Here is a 13,806-nt window from a genome sequence, read left to right as displayed (position 1 = left end):
CCCCGGGTCTGCGTCCCCGCTCCCGGGTGGGGCGGCCCTGAGCAGGGGACGGGCCCTGGCGTGCAGCCCGTGCGCGAGGACCAGGAGCCCGCAGCAGCGCCCAGCCGGGCACCCAGCCAGGCCAGGACCCTCCCGGCGCAGATCGGCCGCCTGCGGCTCCCAGCGCGGCGGGGTGCGCCCTCTGGTGGCCCTCGGGACAGGGAGCAGGGGACTGGAGAGCTGGGTGGGAGTTGGGGGCTCCCAGGCCTCCCGACCCCCGAAGGGCGCCGCCGCCGTGGTCTCCGCTCCGGGAGGAGAAGGGCGCCTTTGTGCCTGAGGCTCCCAGCGGCCGGGAGGGGCCGCGCCCCAGGGTCCTCTCCCGAGCACAAAGCGGGGATTGAGGCCGGGGACTCGGGGTGGACGCAGGAGCCATGCTGGAGCTGGCGGCAGAGCTACTGTGCCGTCCTGCGTGTCCCCGCAGGAGCCTGAGGGCTGGGACGGTGTCAGAGGAGGCAGAGCCGGGTGCTGCGCGAGACCCGGGGTCCCAGCCGCCCGCACCCTGCTCTTGTCACTCCCAGCTGGTCTTGGAGAGCGTCCCGGGCACCATCTGGGGCGCCTTGCTTTCTGCGGTCCCCCTCGTGGTCCGCCGCACGGATGTCACAGCCCTCGCCACAGGGAGCCCTAGGACCTGCTGATCCTGGGGTCTGGGGGGTGTCAGCTGGGGGGGCAGTCAGGGCGCCTCCTGCAGAGCGCCTGCTTCTGGCCTCTGTGGCCGGCCCTCGGACCCGGAGCCTGTCATCTGCCAGCCTTCTCTCCACGCCAACCCGTGGTGTTCCCTGGTTACGCACCCTGAACACCCGCACCGCGGCGTCCCTCACTGGAGAAGGGACACGCTTCCCCCTCAGGGAAGCTGTTCGGCAGGAATGCCCTGGAAACACAGCGGTGGAGAATTTCCAGGCGACCCCAGGGACCAAGCCCGCGCCCCGACAGGGCTGTCCCCACCTGGATGCCCGCAGAGCCTCCTGCCAGACAGTTGGCAGGGTGAATGGAGAGCACTGGCCAGGCCAGGCGTCCCGCGCTGCCTCGGCTGCATGCCCCCGGGTGCCGGGGGTGCCAGGCCCCCGGGTGACATTGGCACCGTCCGTGAGCTGCCCTCACCCCTGTGCTCCAAGACCGACCACGAGTCCGGGTCCGACCCGTGAGAGCTGGGGATGGTGGACACGTGCCGAGCAGAGAAGCAGTCCCCGTGTCCTGGCCCCGGGCCCTCCTGGGGGCTGCCCGTGTGGCGTGGGGAGTACACAGACTCACGGGGGCTCGGGAGAGCTGGCGGCCGCCCGGCTCTGGACAGGCAGCCTGTGCAAGGCAGGGCCGGCTCAGACCGGGCGCCCAGTGGCGCTGTCTGCCCCGGGCTCCCGAGGGCACCGAGCACTGGCGGGCTGTGCGTTTTGACGGTGGACAGGAGCCTCCGTGACGCTGAAGCCCAGCGGGAGGGACGGGGTGGTGCAGCGAGCACACAGGCTCACCCTGAGCACCCAGGGGCCTTTGCCTGGCACGGGACAGCTGCCCCACCTGGGCTGCCTGCCCTGCATGCCCAGTTCCCTTCCACCCCTGGATGCCCCGGACTTGGCACCTCTGCTTCCCGCGTGAGTGCTTCCCCGGGGCTCATCACCACCAGCCCAAGTGTCACCCAGCACGACCTCGCTGAGTGCCGCACATCGCAGCAGCCGCAGGGCTGACGCTGACTAGAGGAGCCGTGCTCCTCACTGGCTGTGTGGCTGCCAGTCAGTGCCCGACCTCTCTGTGCCTGCTTTCTCCTCTGTAAGATGCCCTGTGTGAACACCTGCGTGTGCTGAGCTCAGGGGGACCCTGACACCCCTTGCATCCCAGCTTTGTGGTAGGAAGGGCTAGGGGCTGCCTCCCCCAGGTGCTGGGCTCTGGATAGACGGCAGGACGGGGGCCTGTCCGTGGCCTCAGTGCCCGGCATAGCGTACACAAAAGGACAGGCAGAGGGAGCGCGGGCTGGGACGGGGCTCCCCCAGCCAGGTGGGGTTGGCCCCAGCACCTTCACAGGGCCCTTGTGGTTGTCAGCTCCAGCACCGGCCAGGCTTGCGTCCTGGGCAGGTGACGTGGGGGCTGGTGGTGGCTGGAGGCCACGAGTTGTGGTTTGGTAAGGGTCTGTAGCTGTGTGGTCACTTTGCCCGGCCCTGTGGCTGCGTCTGAGCCTCAGTGTCCTCATCTGTCGGGGGGCGATGCCCCTGCCCCAGGGCACAGTGGGGTGGGCGTCGGCCCAGCGGGGCTGGTGGCCAGGGACCAGGAAGCCGGGGGAGATGGTGCAGTTGCAGCTGAGGCCTCACTTGCTGTAAATTTGCTGAAATCACAGAAGGGATTGATCCTGCGTGCATCGCGGCTCGTTAGAGCTGTAAAGAGACGCGTGTCGTGTAGGTGGTGATCAACAGGGCCACAAGCCCGGAGCCTGGGGCTGACGTGGAGGGGGTGGGGCGTGAATGACGTTCGTCTATGCCAGCAAGTGAGGATCCCCCTGCCTCGGCCTCAGTGACCCTGTGACCCTGCCCCCTCCCCCCACTGCAGAAGCCATAGGCACAGGGGCATCATGGCCACCACATGGTGGGCTCCTGCCCCTCCCCAGGGCCTTCTGGAAGGTTCACCCCGCACACACACAGCCCGCCTCCTGCAGCCTCCGTTGCCCTGGAGACAGCGGTCGTCTCTGTGGCGACAGCAGGGAGGACCGCGGGCAGTGAGCCGGCGGGACAAGGTGCATCAGGACGGCCATCCCTGTCCTCTAGATGGGGCTGGCTGGGCACCAGGCAGCAGGAGGCGGCAGTCACCTCCCAGGGCCACCTGCTGTGGGGGAGTGGCCCCTGCGGGGCCCCAGGCATCAGGTGGCCTGTTGGGGTGGGGTGAGCCGTTGTCCCTGACCAGCCCGCGCCCACTGGGGGTCTGTGTGTCCTGCCCTGGGGCATGGTGTGGATGTAGCCCCATCTGTGTGTCCACCTGAGCCAGCGCGGTCAGGGCTCTGGCCCCTGGCCCCCACCCATCTGCGCCCAGGGTCCCAGAGGGACAGTACATCGTGCGGGGCATGGGGCCCGGGCTGTGGGGGATGGGTGTGAGCTGGGACGGAGGCCCCAGACCCAGCCACCGGCTGTCGCTTCAGCGCGTGGGGCCCGGGCTGACGGAGGCCCTGCTGGGTGCCCGGCTGCCTGCTCTGGAGCCCTGTGCGCAGGACGGGCTTGCTCCTGTCAGGTCACGCAGGGTTTTCCTGGAGGGGAGCTGGGCCCTGCCACTCCACCTGTCGCCCACAGGCTGTGGGAAGGAGAGAGAACGACCTTCTAATGCTCGGAAAGAAAACCACAGAATCAGAACTGTAAAACATTTGCAAAACTCCAGAAAAGCGTGTGGAGCCTCGTCGCCCACCTCTCACGCGGCATCTGCCTGTGGGCGCCCGGCTCCTGGGCCAGGATCCCGGCACGCGCAGTGGCCTCTCTGTCACCAACAGCGTGGTGTGCTTGGCCGCTGCGGACCCCCGAGCCAGAGTGGGAGGGGCGGGCTGGACAGCGCTCAGAGGCGCCTACAGGGTCCCCACCACCCCCAGTTCCACACACGCCCCAGGGTGAGGGAGCAGGGCCCGCTGGGGGCCTCCGCTGCCTGGCAGGCCACGGGCAAACCACCCAGGCCACCTCCTGGCCTGCGCCGCTTGTCCTGAGGGGGACAGTGGCCCTGTCCCCACTCCTGGGTTCAGCGTCCCAGCACTCAGAGTCCTGAAGGCTGGGCCCCACGTGCCCAGTCCTGCTGGTCCAGATGGGGCCAGGGACGGGGCTCAGAGCACCCTGAGCCCGCTGAAGCCCCCATCTGCTGACTGGGGTTCGCTGGCCTGCCCAAGGCTCCCCAGCACCAGGCTAGCGCCTGGGCTTTCGCCGCAGCCCAGAGCGCCCTCTGGTGGCTGAAGAGGCTGGAGCCGGCCAATCCTAGCCCTCAGCTGCTGGGCACCTGCCCTGGGGGAGGATCCTGAGTTCCAGCTCACCCTGAGTAACTGCTGGGCGTGGTGGTGCACGCCTGTGATCCCAGCACTGCGGAGGCTGAAGCAGGAGGATCACTGTGAGTTCAAGGCCAGAGTGGACCTCAGACCCTGCCTCAGAAACAAAAGAGCAAATAAACATGCCCTGGGTTCAGTTCCCAATACAAAAAAAACCAAGAAAGACTTTTTAAAAGTTCTTTTATTTCTTTGAGACAGGGTCTTACTGACCTGCTAAAGTGCACCACCACCCCCCCCCCTCCGGCTGGGCTTGAACTTGCAGTCCTTCTGTCTCCAGCTCCCAGAATGCTGAGCTTGCGGAGCTGCACCACCACATCCAGGCAGCTTCACTGTCTTAAAAGTGCCCTGGGCATTTCGCTGCCCCAGGAGTGAGGTGGGGCAGTGCCTCTCTGAGTAGTACAGGCCGTGCGCTGCAGCAGCCCACCCCTACCCAACAGGCTCCAGGTAGATTAAAAGCCTACACAGGGCTTCAGGAAGGGGCCCGCTGGGGCTGGGCCAGGGTGTGGGCTCCTCCCCCAGGGGACGCTCCGGGCCCCTCACTCTGCTCTCTGCCCTAGGAGTGGCTGAGCAGATTCGGCTACCTGCCCCCAGCAGACCCGGAGAGCGGACAGTTGCAGACGCAGGAGGAACTGTCCAAGGCCATCTCCGCCATGCAGCAGTTTGGGGGCCTGGAGGCCACCGGAGTCTTAGGTCAGTCCTGTGCCCCCACCCCAGTGGGTCAGGGCCAAGAGCATGAGCCTCACCCAGGCCTGAGCCGAGCCACCTGCCCGCTGCTCCCCTGCAGACGCCGCGACCCTGGCCCTCATGCGGACCCCGCGCTGCTCCCTGCCGGACCTGCTCCCGGCAGCCCCGACACGCAGCAGGCGCCAGGCCCCGGCCCCGACCAAGTGGAGCAAGCGGAACCTGTCCTGGAGGTGGGTGGTTGCTGCCGCGAGGCCGTCGGGCTGGGGTCCAGGGTTGGGGTGCAGGCAGGCGGCTCCGGCGGGGCCCCTCCGTCTGCTGTCTCTGCACGGGGCACCTGCACAGCTGCAGGGGAGACTCACAGACGCCGGCCGGTCCCTCCTGCCCTGCGCGGGCTGCAAGCAGAGGCCTTGGGCTGCTGGGGCCCCAGGCGCCCGCCCAGGCCGTGTGCCCGGCTGAGCCCGGCCCTCCCCAGGGTGCGCACGTTCCCGCGGGACTCGCCGCTGGGCCGGGACACGGTGCGGGCTCTCATGTACTACGCGCTCAAGGTGTGGAGCGACATCGCGCCGCTTGACTTCCATGAGGTGGCGGGCAGCGCGGCCGACATCCAGATCGACTTCTCCCGGGCCGACCACAACGACCGCTACCCCTTCGACGGCCCTGGCGGCACCGTGGCCCACGCCTTCTTCCCCGGCGACCACCGCGCCGCGGGGGACGCCCACTTTGACGACGACGAGGCCTGGACCTTCCGCTCCTCGGGTGTGTGGGGGAGCGGGCCTGTGGCCCCTCGGAGGGGCGCCCCGCGGGCCTGTGAGGCCCAGCAGCAGCCGGGGCTGGGACCTAGGTCTGCCATCGCTGGGCAGGGCTGGCTGAGGAGCTGAGCGCCCCGGGGTGCCACAGGGAGCCGAGCTAGACACCCACAACTCAGGGCCATGACACTCATTTGAGTCCACACCTGGAGTCTGAGCGGGGCTCAGGTGGCTGCAAAGCCTGAAGCGCCACCTGGTGGCCTTGCGAGGAAAAGGCAGCCCGTTGTGGTGCACACCTGTCATCTCAGCACACTGGGAGGCTGAGGCAGGGGGATCACGAGTTTGAGCACAGCATGGGCAACTTTGCAACTTAGCGAGACTATGGGGCTGGGGATTTAGCTCAGCGGCAAAGCACCTGCCTGGCGAGCACAAGGTCGTGAGTTCAGTTCCCAGTACCAGAGAAAAAACCCCAAAAAAAAAAGGCAAAGCAACTTAGCGAGACTAGATCTTAAGGAAGGCTGGGGACGCAGCTCGGTGCGAAACCCCTGGCTTCAGTCGCAGGACTCAGAACCAAACCGAAAACACAGAAAGATGGTCCCCGCTGCAGCAGGACCAGGGAAGCTGCCAAGAGCCACACAGCTGCGGGGGCCCAGGGTGAGACCCGGCACGCTGGCGGCAAGGGGCACGGCCCCGCGGCTCACGTGTCCCTGTCCCCAGATGCACACGGCGTGGACCTGTTTGCAGTGGCCGTCCATGAGTTCGGCCACGCCATCGGGCTGGGCCACGTGGCAGCCACCGGCTCCATCATGCAGCCCTACTACCAGGGCCCCGTGGGCGACCCGCTGCGCTACGGACTCCCCTACGAGGACAGGGTGCGCGCCTGGCAGCTGTATGGTGAGCGTCCCCACCTGCCCTCGGCCCGGGGACGCCCCGCAGGCCTTGATACTGACCAGTCCAAGGCAAGCGCGGGCCTGAGAGTCCAGCCCGAGCCTGGGCTGCTGGGCCCATGTGCCGCAGGATAGTGGAGGCACCGGGACCTCATGAGGGATGGCCCTCAAGGGTCAGAGGCAGGACAGCCCCTTAGGCAGGTACAAAGCCAAGAGTCCTGCCGGGAATGTTGGCACATACCTGTAATCCCAGCACTCAGGAGGCTGAGGCAGGAGAATCGCCCGAGGCCAGCCTAAGCTCCATAGCAGCGCCTTGTCTCAAGGACGAAACCCAAGTTTCCAGCAATGCCCAGCCAGGGCCCCTCCGCTGTGACACCCAGGACTTAAGGCTGACAGCCCCGCATGCCCTGTCCTTGGCTGTGCTGGGTGCCCACCCCGGCACCCCCGTCTGTCCCCCAGGTTCCTCTGCGTCCCCCTGACGTTCACGCCCTGCCTTGATGGTCAGGTCCACCTGGGCACAGAGGCGGGTCCCCCGCTTTGCGAGCGCCTCCTGTCCAGCCAGGGCCTGGGCACCCCCGCCGTGGTGGTGCCCACCACACCCTCCGCAGCCCCAGAGCCCGCTGTGGGGTAGGCAGTCATGCAGCGTGGCCCGTGTGTGTTCCAGGATCCTCCACACCAGGGGCTGCTGACCCCTGCATCCCTGCTCCACACCCGTGCCTGGCGCTGCCCTGTGCCGTGGGTGGCAAGCATGGAGCCCATCTGCACCACCCGCTCCTGGCACCCCGGCTTCTCCCAGGCAGGGCGGGCATGGTGGTGGCTGGGGCTGGGCACCCTGTCTGTCTGGGGCCCGCCCTACACTCAGGTCCCCGAGGTGCTTGCTCAGTTCTGAGGCTGGGCGGGTACACAGTGCCCCATGCGCCCAGGATGTGCAGGGCTGGGTCAGCGCCTCCTCCTGTCTCCCCAGGAGTGCGGGAGTCCGTGTCCCCCACAGCACAGCCGGACGCCCCCGAGCCCGAGGAGCCTCCCCCGCTGCCAGAGCCCCCTGACAATCGGTCCAGCACCGCGTAAGCTGCAGCCCTGTCACAATGTCCAAGCCTGCCTGTCCCCGGGGAGGGAGGCCCAGCCCAGGAAGCTGGCTTCCCCAGACCTCGCCCTCACTTGCTGGCCTGGGCCGGCTCTTTTGGTCCCTGCCGGTGGGCGTTGCGTTGTCCCTGACTTTTCTTCTGAATTTGGTGCGGGCGGAACCCAGGACCCACATGCTGGGGAAGCGCCCACCCTTAAGCCCGCCTGGCCAGCAGGTCTGGCCCTGGCACTGGGTTCCCTGCCTGTGCCGCCAGCAGCCCAGGGGCAGAGCCTGGTGCAGCCACGTGCCTTCCTCCAAGAAACCCATGCTGGGGCTCTCGGGCCCTGCCCTGCCCTGCCCTGCCCTGCCCAGTGCCTCCTCCACATCTGTCTCCAAGCCGGGTGCCCGCCACCCACGCCCTGTGCCCTGCAGGCCCCAGAAGGACGTGCCGCACAGGTGCAGCTCCCACTTCGATGCAGTGGCCCAGATCCGCGGCGAGGCCTTCTTTTTCAAAGGTCAGCAGCAGTGGAGGGGAGGGGCAGCCCGGCCACTGGCCCCGCGCTGCCCGGCCCCTCTCTGTCCCCAGGCAGGTACTTCTGGCGGCTGACGCGAGACAGGCACTTGGTGTCCCTGCAGCCGGCGCAAATGCATCGCTTCTGGCGGGGGCTGCCACGGCACCTGGACGGCGTGGACGCCGTGTACGAGCGCACCAGCGACCACAAGATCGTCTTCTTCCGAGGTGGGTGGGCACCACGTCCCTCCCCGGCCTCACTGCAGTGGCCACAGCGGCAGCCAGGAGCCCAGTCCAGACGTGTACTGAGCAACCACTGCACACCTGGCCCGAGCAGGCCAGGCGGGGCCGAGGGGCGGAAGGCGCACATCTGTGCCTCCCGCAGGGCACGGCGGGCAGCACAGCTGGGGTGGGCATGCGGCCTCTGCCTCGGTCCCCACTTGAGGGCAGCCGCATGGCCTGGTCACCAGGTTCTCGCCCAGCTTTATCCGTATCCAATTCTACGTCCAGGGTGGAAATGCAGAGGTGGGAGGTGGGCAAGGGCCAGCCACCTGGCCCGCTCGGGCAAGAACCAAGACATTCGACTCGCTGCTGGGGCGGGGGCTGGGGCAGCGTGGGCACCAGGTGGGTGACGTGGGCGTCCGTGTCTCCCACCCAATCCTGAGTAAGGACACTGGAGACCCCATCCCCTCTATCGCTGCGGAGGTGGGGCATTGCTGTTGTCTCCGGGCCTCCTTGCTGCCTGCCCTGCGGGCTTTACATCAGTGCCGATCCCTCTGAGGAGCAGGAAGTACCATGCCCTTTCCATGCCACACAGATCGCCTGCCCAGAGCAGCCGCTGTGGTTCCTGCAAGCATGCCCAACCCCGCGGGCCCTGGCTGTCCTGATTTTCTGCTTTTTCCTGGGCACTGCCCTGCCCCTTGCCTTGTCTCACCTGCTATATCTGAGGACTGCCTCATGTCCCTCACAGAACCTCCTTGCTGGGCATGGTGCATACCTACAATCCTAGTACTCCAGAGGCTGAGGCAGGAGAGTCACCAGGAGTTCCAGGCCAACCTGGGCAACTTAAGAGAGTTCAAGGCCAGCCTGGACTACATAGTGAGACCCTGTCTCAAAAAAATACAAACAAAAAAAGAGGCTCTGGTCAAAACTATTTTGGAGCCAGGTGTGGTAAGGTACTCCTGTAATCCCAGCATTCTGGCAGGCTGAGGCCGGAGGATCACAAGTTTGATCCCACCCTGAGCAACTTAGCGAGACCCTGTCTCAAAAATGAAATAAGCGCTGGAGTGCAGCTCGGTGCAGACTCCCAGGGCTCAGTCCCTGCTCTTGCAGAACAGATGGTTTGGAGAAGAAAGAATTGCAGTGAAGAAGCGCAGGTGGCGCAGGCCCAGGCCACACGCACCCGCTTACACACGCCACGCCCTGGCGAGGCCCGCAGACCTCGTGGCTCACTGCTCCCAGACCAGAGGGGACTCCCTAGGCCACACGTGGTGACAGGCACCCACATCCTGTGCAGACCCCGCGGAGCCACCCCCCCGGGCCACGGGGATCCCGTGGCCTCTGTTGTCTCCTGGAGCAAGCGGGGGTGGCCGGGGTCCTCTCTGCCCATGCCGGCGTGAGCGCAGGCTCTCCGGTGGCCAGGGTTCCTGGGGGAGGCCGGGCCTGTGAGCGCCCTGCCCACCGCTGTGCCCGGCAGCGTCTGCTCACTCGGTGTCCTTTGCTGAGGACCTCGGGGCACCGTCCGCTCCACCCCCCATCTCCTCCCTTTTCAGGGACCCGCGGCCGCAACCTCTGGCATGGAGCTGTTGAACTTTTTATCTTTTTTATTCATTTACTTATTTGCTGTGCTGGGGACCGAACCCAGGGCCATGCCAGGCGAGTGCCTGCCCTGAGCTGTCCCCCAGGCCCTTTCCGTTCTCGGGTGTGGTCAGGAAGGAGGTTTCGCATGTGAACCTTTTTGTTAGGGTTGCTGTCCTGCAGCCGCGGGGATGGAGCCCAGGCTTCACCCAGCCAGCACGCGCTCTGCCGTGAGTCGCACCACAGCCCCTATTTAACGTGAGACGAGGTCTCCTAACGTGCCAGGCTGGCCTCCAACAGGTGATCCTCTCGCCTCAGCCTCCTGAGTAGCTGGAAAGACAGGCGTGCAGCATTGCGCCTGGTCATTTTAACCACTTGAAGTGTGTAGTTCAGGGCAGTTGGGCACATCTGGTGCCATGCAGCTGGCCCTGCCACCCACGCATGGAGCTCTTTTCTCCTCCCATGGAAGCTCAGCCCTTTGACCTGAACTCCCCCGATCCTCCCCTGCTTTCTTTCTGATGGGCTGGAGGGGGTGGACCCGTGCGGGGGTCACGCAGATGCATGCTCCACAGTCGCCCCGTGTGGGGTCAGGACATGCCCTCCTCCGTCCCCTCACCCTCCCACACACTGGCTCCAGGCTCTGCAGAGCTCTGCGTGCCGTGCAGGGCCCTGCCCCTGCCCACTTCCTGCGGCACCACCATTAGCGTCCTGGCTCCAGCCCTGGGCTCGGTGGGGTTCACTGCTTCCCGCTGACCAAGGCGCTAGGGACTTGCCCCACACTCGCTGGCTGCTGGGACCTCTTGCTGGGTTTGGCGTGTTTCCTGGTTTTGTGAGACGGTCTCACTGTGCAGCCCAGGCCAGCCTCAAACAGCCTCTGGGGTGCAGGTAACAGGACGTCTCTTCCAGAGACGCCCAAGGTTTTGTCCAGCACGCGGGCAGCGGGGCCCCTGCCGTCGCTGTCCCCGGGTCCCCCCGAGCCCCATGAGCAGCATCCAGAGCAGAACCAGGGTCCTAGGCGATGGACTGGGTTCTATCCCTGTGCCCATGGCGGGCACACAGCAGGCACTCAGTACCCATCCAGGAGGACTCAGCACTGTGACACGAGCACTGGCACAGCCTGAGAGCGGGAAGTCTGGGGAGGTGGATGGCCGAGCCTCAGCGCCCCTCGCCCTCTCCTTCCGCAGGAGACAGATACTGGGTGTTCAAGGACAACAGCGTGGAGGAGGGGTACCCGCGGCCCATCTCCGACTTCAGCCTCCCTCCAGGCGGCGTGGACGCAGCCTTCACCTGGGCCCACAATGACCGCACTTACTTCTTCAAGGACCAGCTGTACTGGCGCTACGACGACCACACGCGGCGCATGGACCCCGGCTACCCCGCCCAGGGCCCCCTGTGGAGGGGGGTTCCCAGCCGGCTGGATGACGCCATGCGCTGGTCGGACGGTGAGCGCCAGGCCATGTGGGCGCCGCCACGCTGCAGGCTGCGGTTCCCGAGCCCCAGGACCACTTGCTCCCCTGGGCTTCTCAGCCCTGAGACTTTCAGGAAGGATTTCCACAGATGCCGCCCTGCCTCCCAGCCCTGCTCAGAGCCCTCCTGGGCCCCCAAACCAGAAACTCCCCCTATAGTCAGCTCCACCAGCCCAGGAAGTGTCATCTCCAGTGCCACCACACTGGGCCCGGGGCAGGTCCCTGATAAAAACCCAGTAGAGCCTGGCATGGTGGCGCACACCTATAACCCCTGCACTCAGGAGGCTGAGGCAGGAGGATCATTAGGAGTTCAAGGCCAGCCTGGGTTACATAGTGACCCTACCCTGCAACCGGCTTCCCCAGGCAGGCCCAGCCTGAGTCAGTCTGTGACCACACTGGCCCCAGCCCATGCCGTCCAGGTTGTCTTGGGGTCCCCGCAGCTGTCCAGGGCTGTCCCCTCGGCACCCGTGGCTCACCACCCCTCTCCCGCAGGGGCCTCCTACTTCTTCCGCGGCCACGAGTACTGGAAGGTGCTGGATGGGGAGCTGGAGGTGGCGCCTGGATACCCACAGCCCACAGCGCGGGACTGGCTGGTGTGTGGGGAGCCGCAGGCTGGCGCAGGTGCAGACAGGCCGCCGGTGGGCCCTCAGGGCCGCAGCGGGGCCCAGGATGGCCTGGCCGTGTGCTCCTGCTCGGCTGCCGGGCGCACGCTACCCCTGCTGCTGCCGCCACTGCTGCCCAGTGCGCTGGGTGCCCTGGCCCGGGCCCCCTGAAACCTGTGTGAGGGACACAGCCAGTGGCTGCCTCCAGGATGCCAGACCGGCCTTGTGTGCCCCGTGCCCTTTCTCCCTGGGTGCACTCGACCCTGGCACTGCCTGGCTTCGCTGCGCCTCAGCGCCAACCCCTCGTGGCCCCTGGGGTCCCCATCCTGGGGTCACGGCGAGGTGGACCAGCTGAGCCGGGCAGGGAATGCAATTCCCACCCACTGCAGGCAGAGGGCACGCACGCATCCCTGCCGGGGTGGCTGCTAACAGCCCCGCAAGCTTAAGACCCACTGCAGCCGTGGAGCCTGCGAGTCCTCAGCGCCCATCCCGTGGGGGACCCTCCCTCCATGGCAGGGCCCCGGCTTCCTGTGAGAACCCCTGCTGGGCCACCCGCCCCCGGTGGGGACGGCGCCCCCTCCCTGGCCACAGAGGGGTTTCCAAGCCCTGGAGCAGGAGCAGGGTCAGAGGAAGGCGAGGGCCCAAGCGAGCAGAGCCTCAAGTCTGGGACGGGATAGGGCTGACCCCGGGAGGCACTCCCTGCCCGCGCTGGGCCTAGGGGAGCAGGGCCCACGCTGGCTCCAGGCTCTGCAGAGCCCGGGCAAGAAGCCAGGCTGCAAGTGACTGGCACCGTCCAGAGCACCGAGAGATGAGTCCTCAGCAGGTGGCCTTGGGTGGGCCGATGGGAGGGTGGCCACCGGAGGCCCTGCGTGGGTGGGCGGGGGCAGTTCCATGCGTGACGCGGGTCCACATGCACCCGCTCTTCCGGGGAGAAATGTGTCTACACCCGCTGGAGCCCCACGCCTGCTCTGGCAGGCAGGGCTGCAGCCCCCCTCGGCCCGTGTGAGACCCCATCGGGACAGCACCTCCCCGCCCTCTGCCCACACGCGGTCCCTGCCACGTCCAGAGCTGCTGGGCAGGTGCCCTCCGCGCGGGAACAGGGCCCGGCGCTGCTTTGTCACGTGGCCAGAGGAGCTCTGTGGCTTGCAGGCCCAAACCCTAATAAAGTTTTCTACCAGCCGGATGCCCCTGTGGCCAGGGTGTCATGCCTGAGGCTGTGGAGCCTCACCTCGCCCCGAGGCGGCCGGGGGCTGGGCCTTGGCGGTCCCTGTCTGGTGATACGATGCTGCAATGCGCAGTTTCCTCTTGCGACGTCTAGCAGAGCATGCAGTGCCCAGACTCCTTGCCCGGCCACGATGGACACACACCAGGCTCCTGCCTCTGCCCCCAGCACGTCCTCCAAGCCCACGGGAAATGGAGGGCGGCGGCCGGGCGCCTCCCCTCCCAATCACGTGCCCCTGGGACGGCCACTGGGTGACGCGTGGTCTGCCACGTCCCCCACCCCGTGACCTTGGCACCCGTGAAGGTCGTGGGCTGGCAGCCCCTGGTCTCCTTGGGCTCTGCTGCGCTGGGATGACGGGCACCAGGCGTCACCACGGGATCGGGCACTGGGCCTGCAGGAGTTAGGGGCTCCCCCCAGTGGGCTGGCCAGGCACACGCTGGTGACCCAGCCTGGGGGAAAGGACGCGTCCCCCATGCGGGGCTGGAAGGCCCGTGGGGCGGGGCCCATCCACTCCGCTCCTTGTCACGGGGATCCCAGGCATGGCGTCACGCGCTGGTCAGGCCAGGGCAAGGGGAAGACACTGCCCCACTGGCCCACTGCAGCCAGGGCAAGGGGAGGCGTCCGTCCCTCGTGCACAGGTCCCTGACGGCACGGTCCAGCAGGACCAGGAGACCCTCCAGGTGCCAGCCACAGCTGCCGCCCCCCACGTGCAGGGCGGCCTGGTCTGGGCGCAGCAGCCGCCGCCGTGTGGCCGCTGTCCCCAGCCTCTCTTCGCCTCTGCCTCACACCTCTGTCCCT

At 67.1% G+C, this 13,806-nt stretch overlaps 1 protein-coding gene across 1 annotated transcript; it reads left to right on the top strand.

The window, feature by feature from the left end:
• Nucleotides 1-4,587: 4,587 nt before the first annotated feature.
• Mmp17 (matrix metallopeptidase 17 (membrane-inserted)) lies at nt 4,588-12,968 on the top strand (the record flags this gene model as incomplete). Its single annotated transcript, XM_013503685.1, is given in 9 exon segments — nt 4,588-4,720; nt 4,815-4,944; nt 5,187-5,470; nt 6,178-6,354; nt 7,312-7,411; nt 7,843-7,925; nt 7,997-8,149; nt 10,903-11,160; nt 11,677-12,968. Coding segments are annotated over 9 exon segments (1,506 nt in total). The 3' UTR covers nt 11,958-12,968.
• Nucleotides 12,969-13,806: the final 838 nt, after the last annotated feature.

The sequence above is a fragment of the Chinchilla lanigera genome, unplaced genomic scaffold (assembly GCF_000276665.1).
Source record: "Chinchilla lanigera isolate Chin_1 unplaced genomic scaffold, ChiLan1.0 scaffold00081, whole genome shotgun sequence".
In the NCBI taxonomy this organism is placed as follows: domain Eukaryota; kingdom Metazoa; phylum Chordata; class Mammalia; order Rodentia; family Chinchillidae; genus Chinchilla; species Chinchilla lanigera.
Note: the sequence above shows the minus strand (reverse complement) of the source record. Positions and strands in the feature narration are given on the sequence as shown.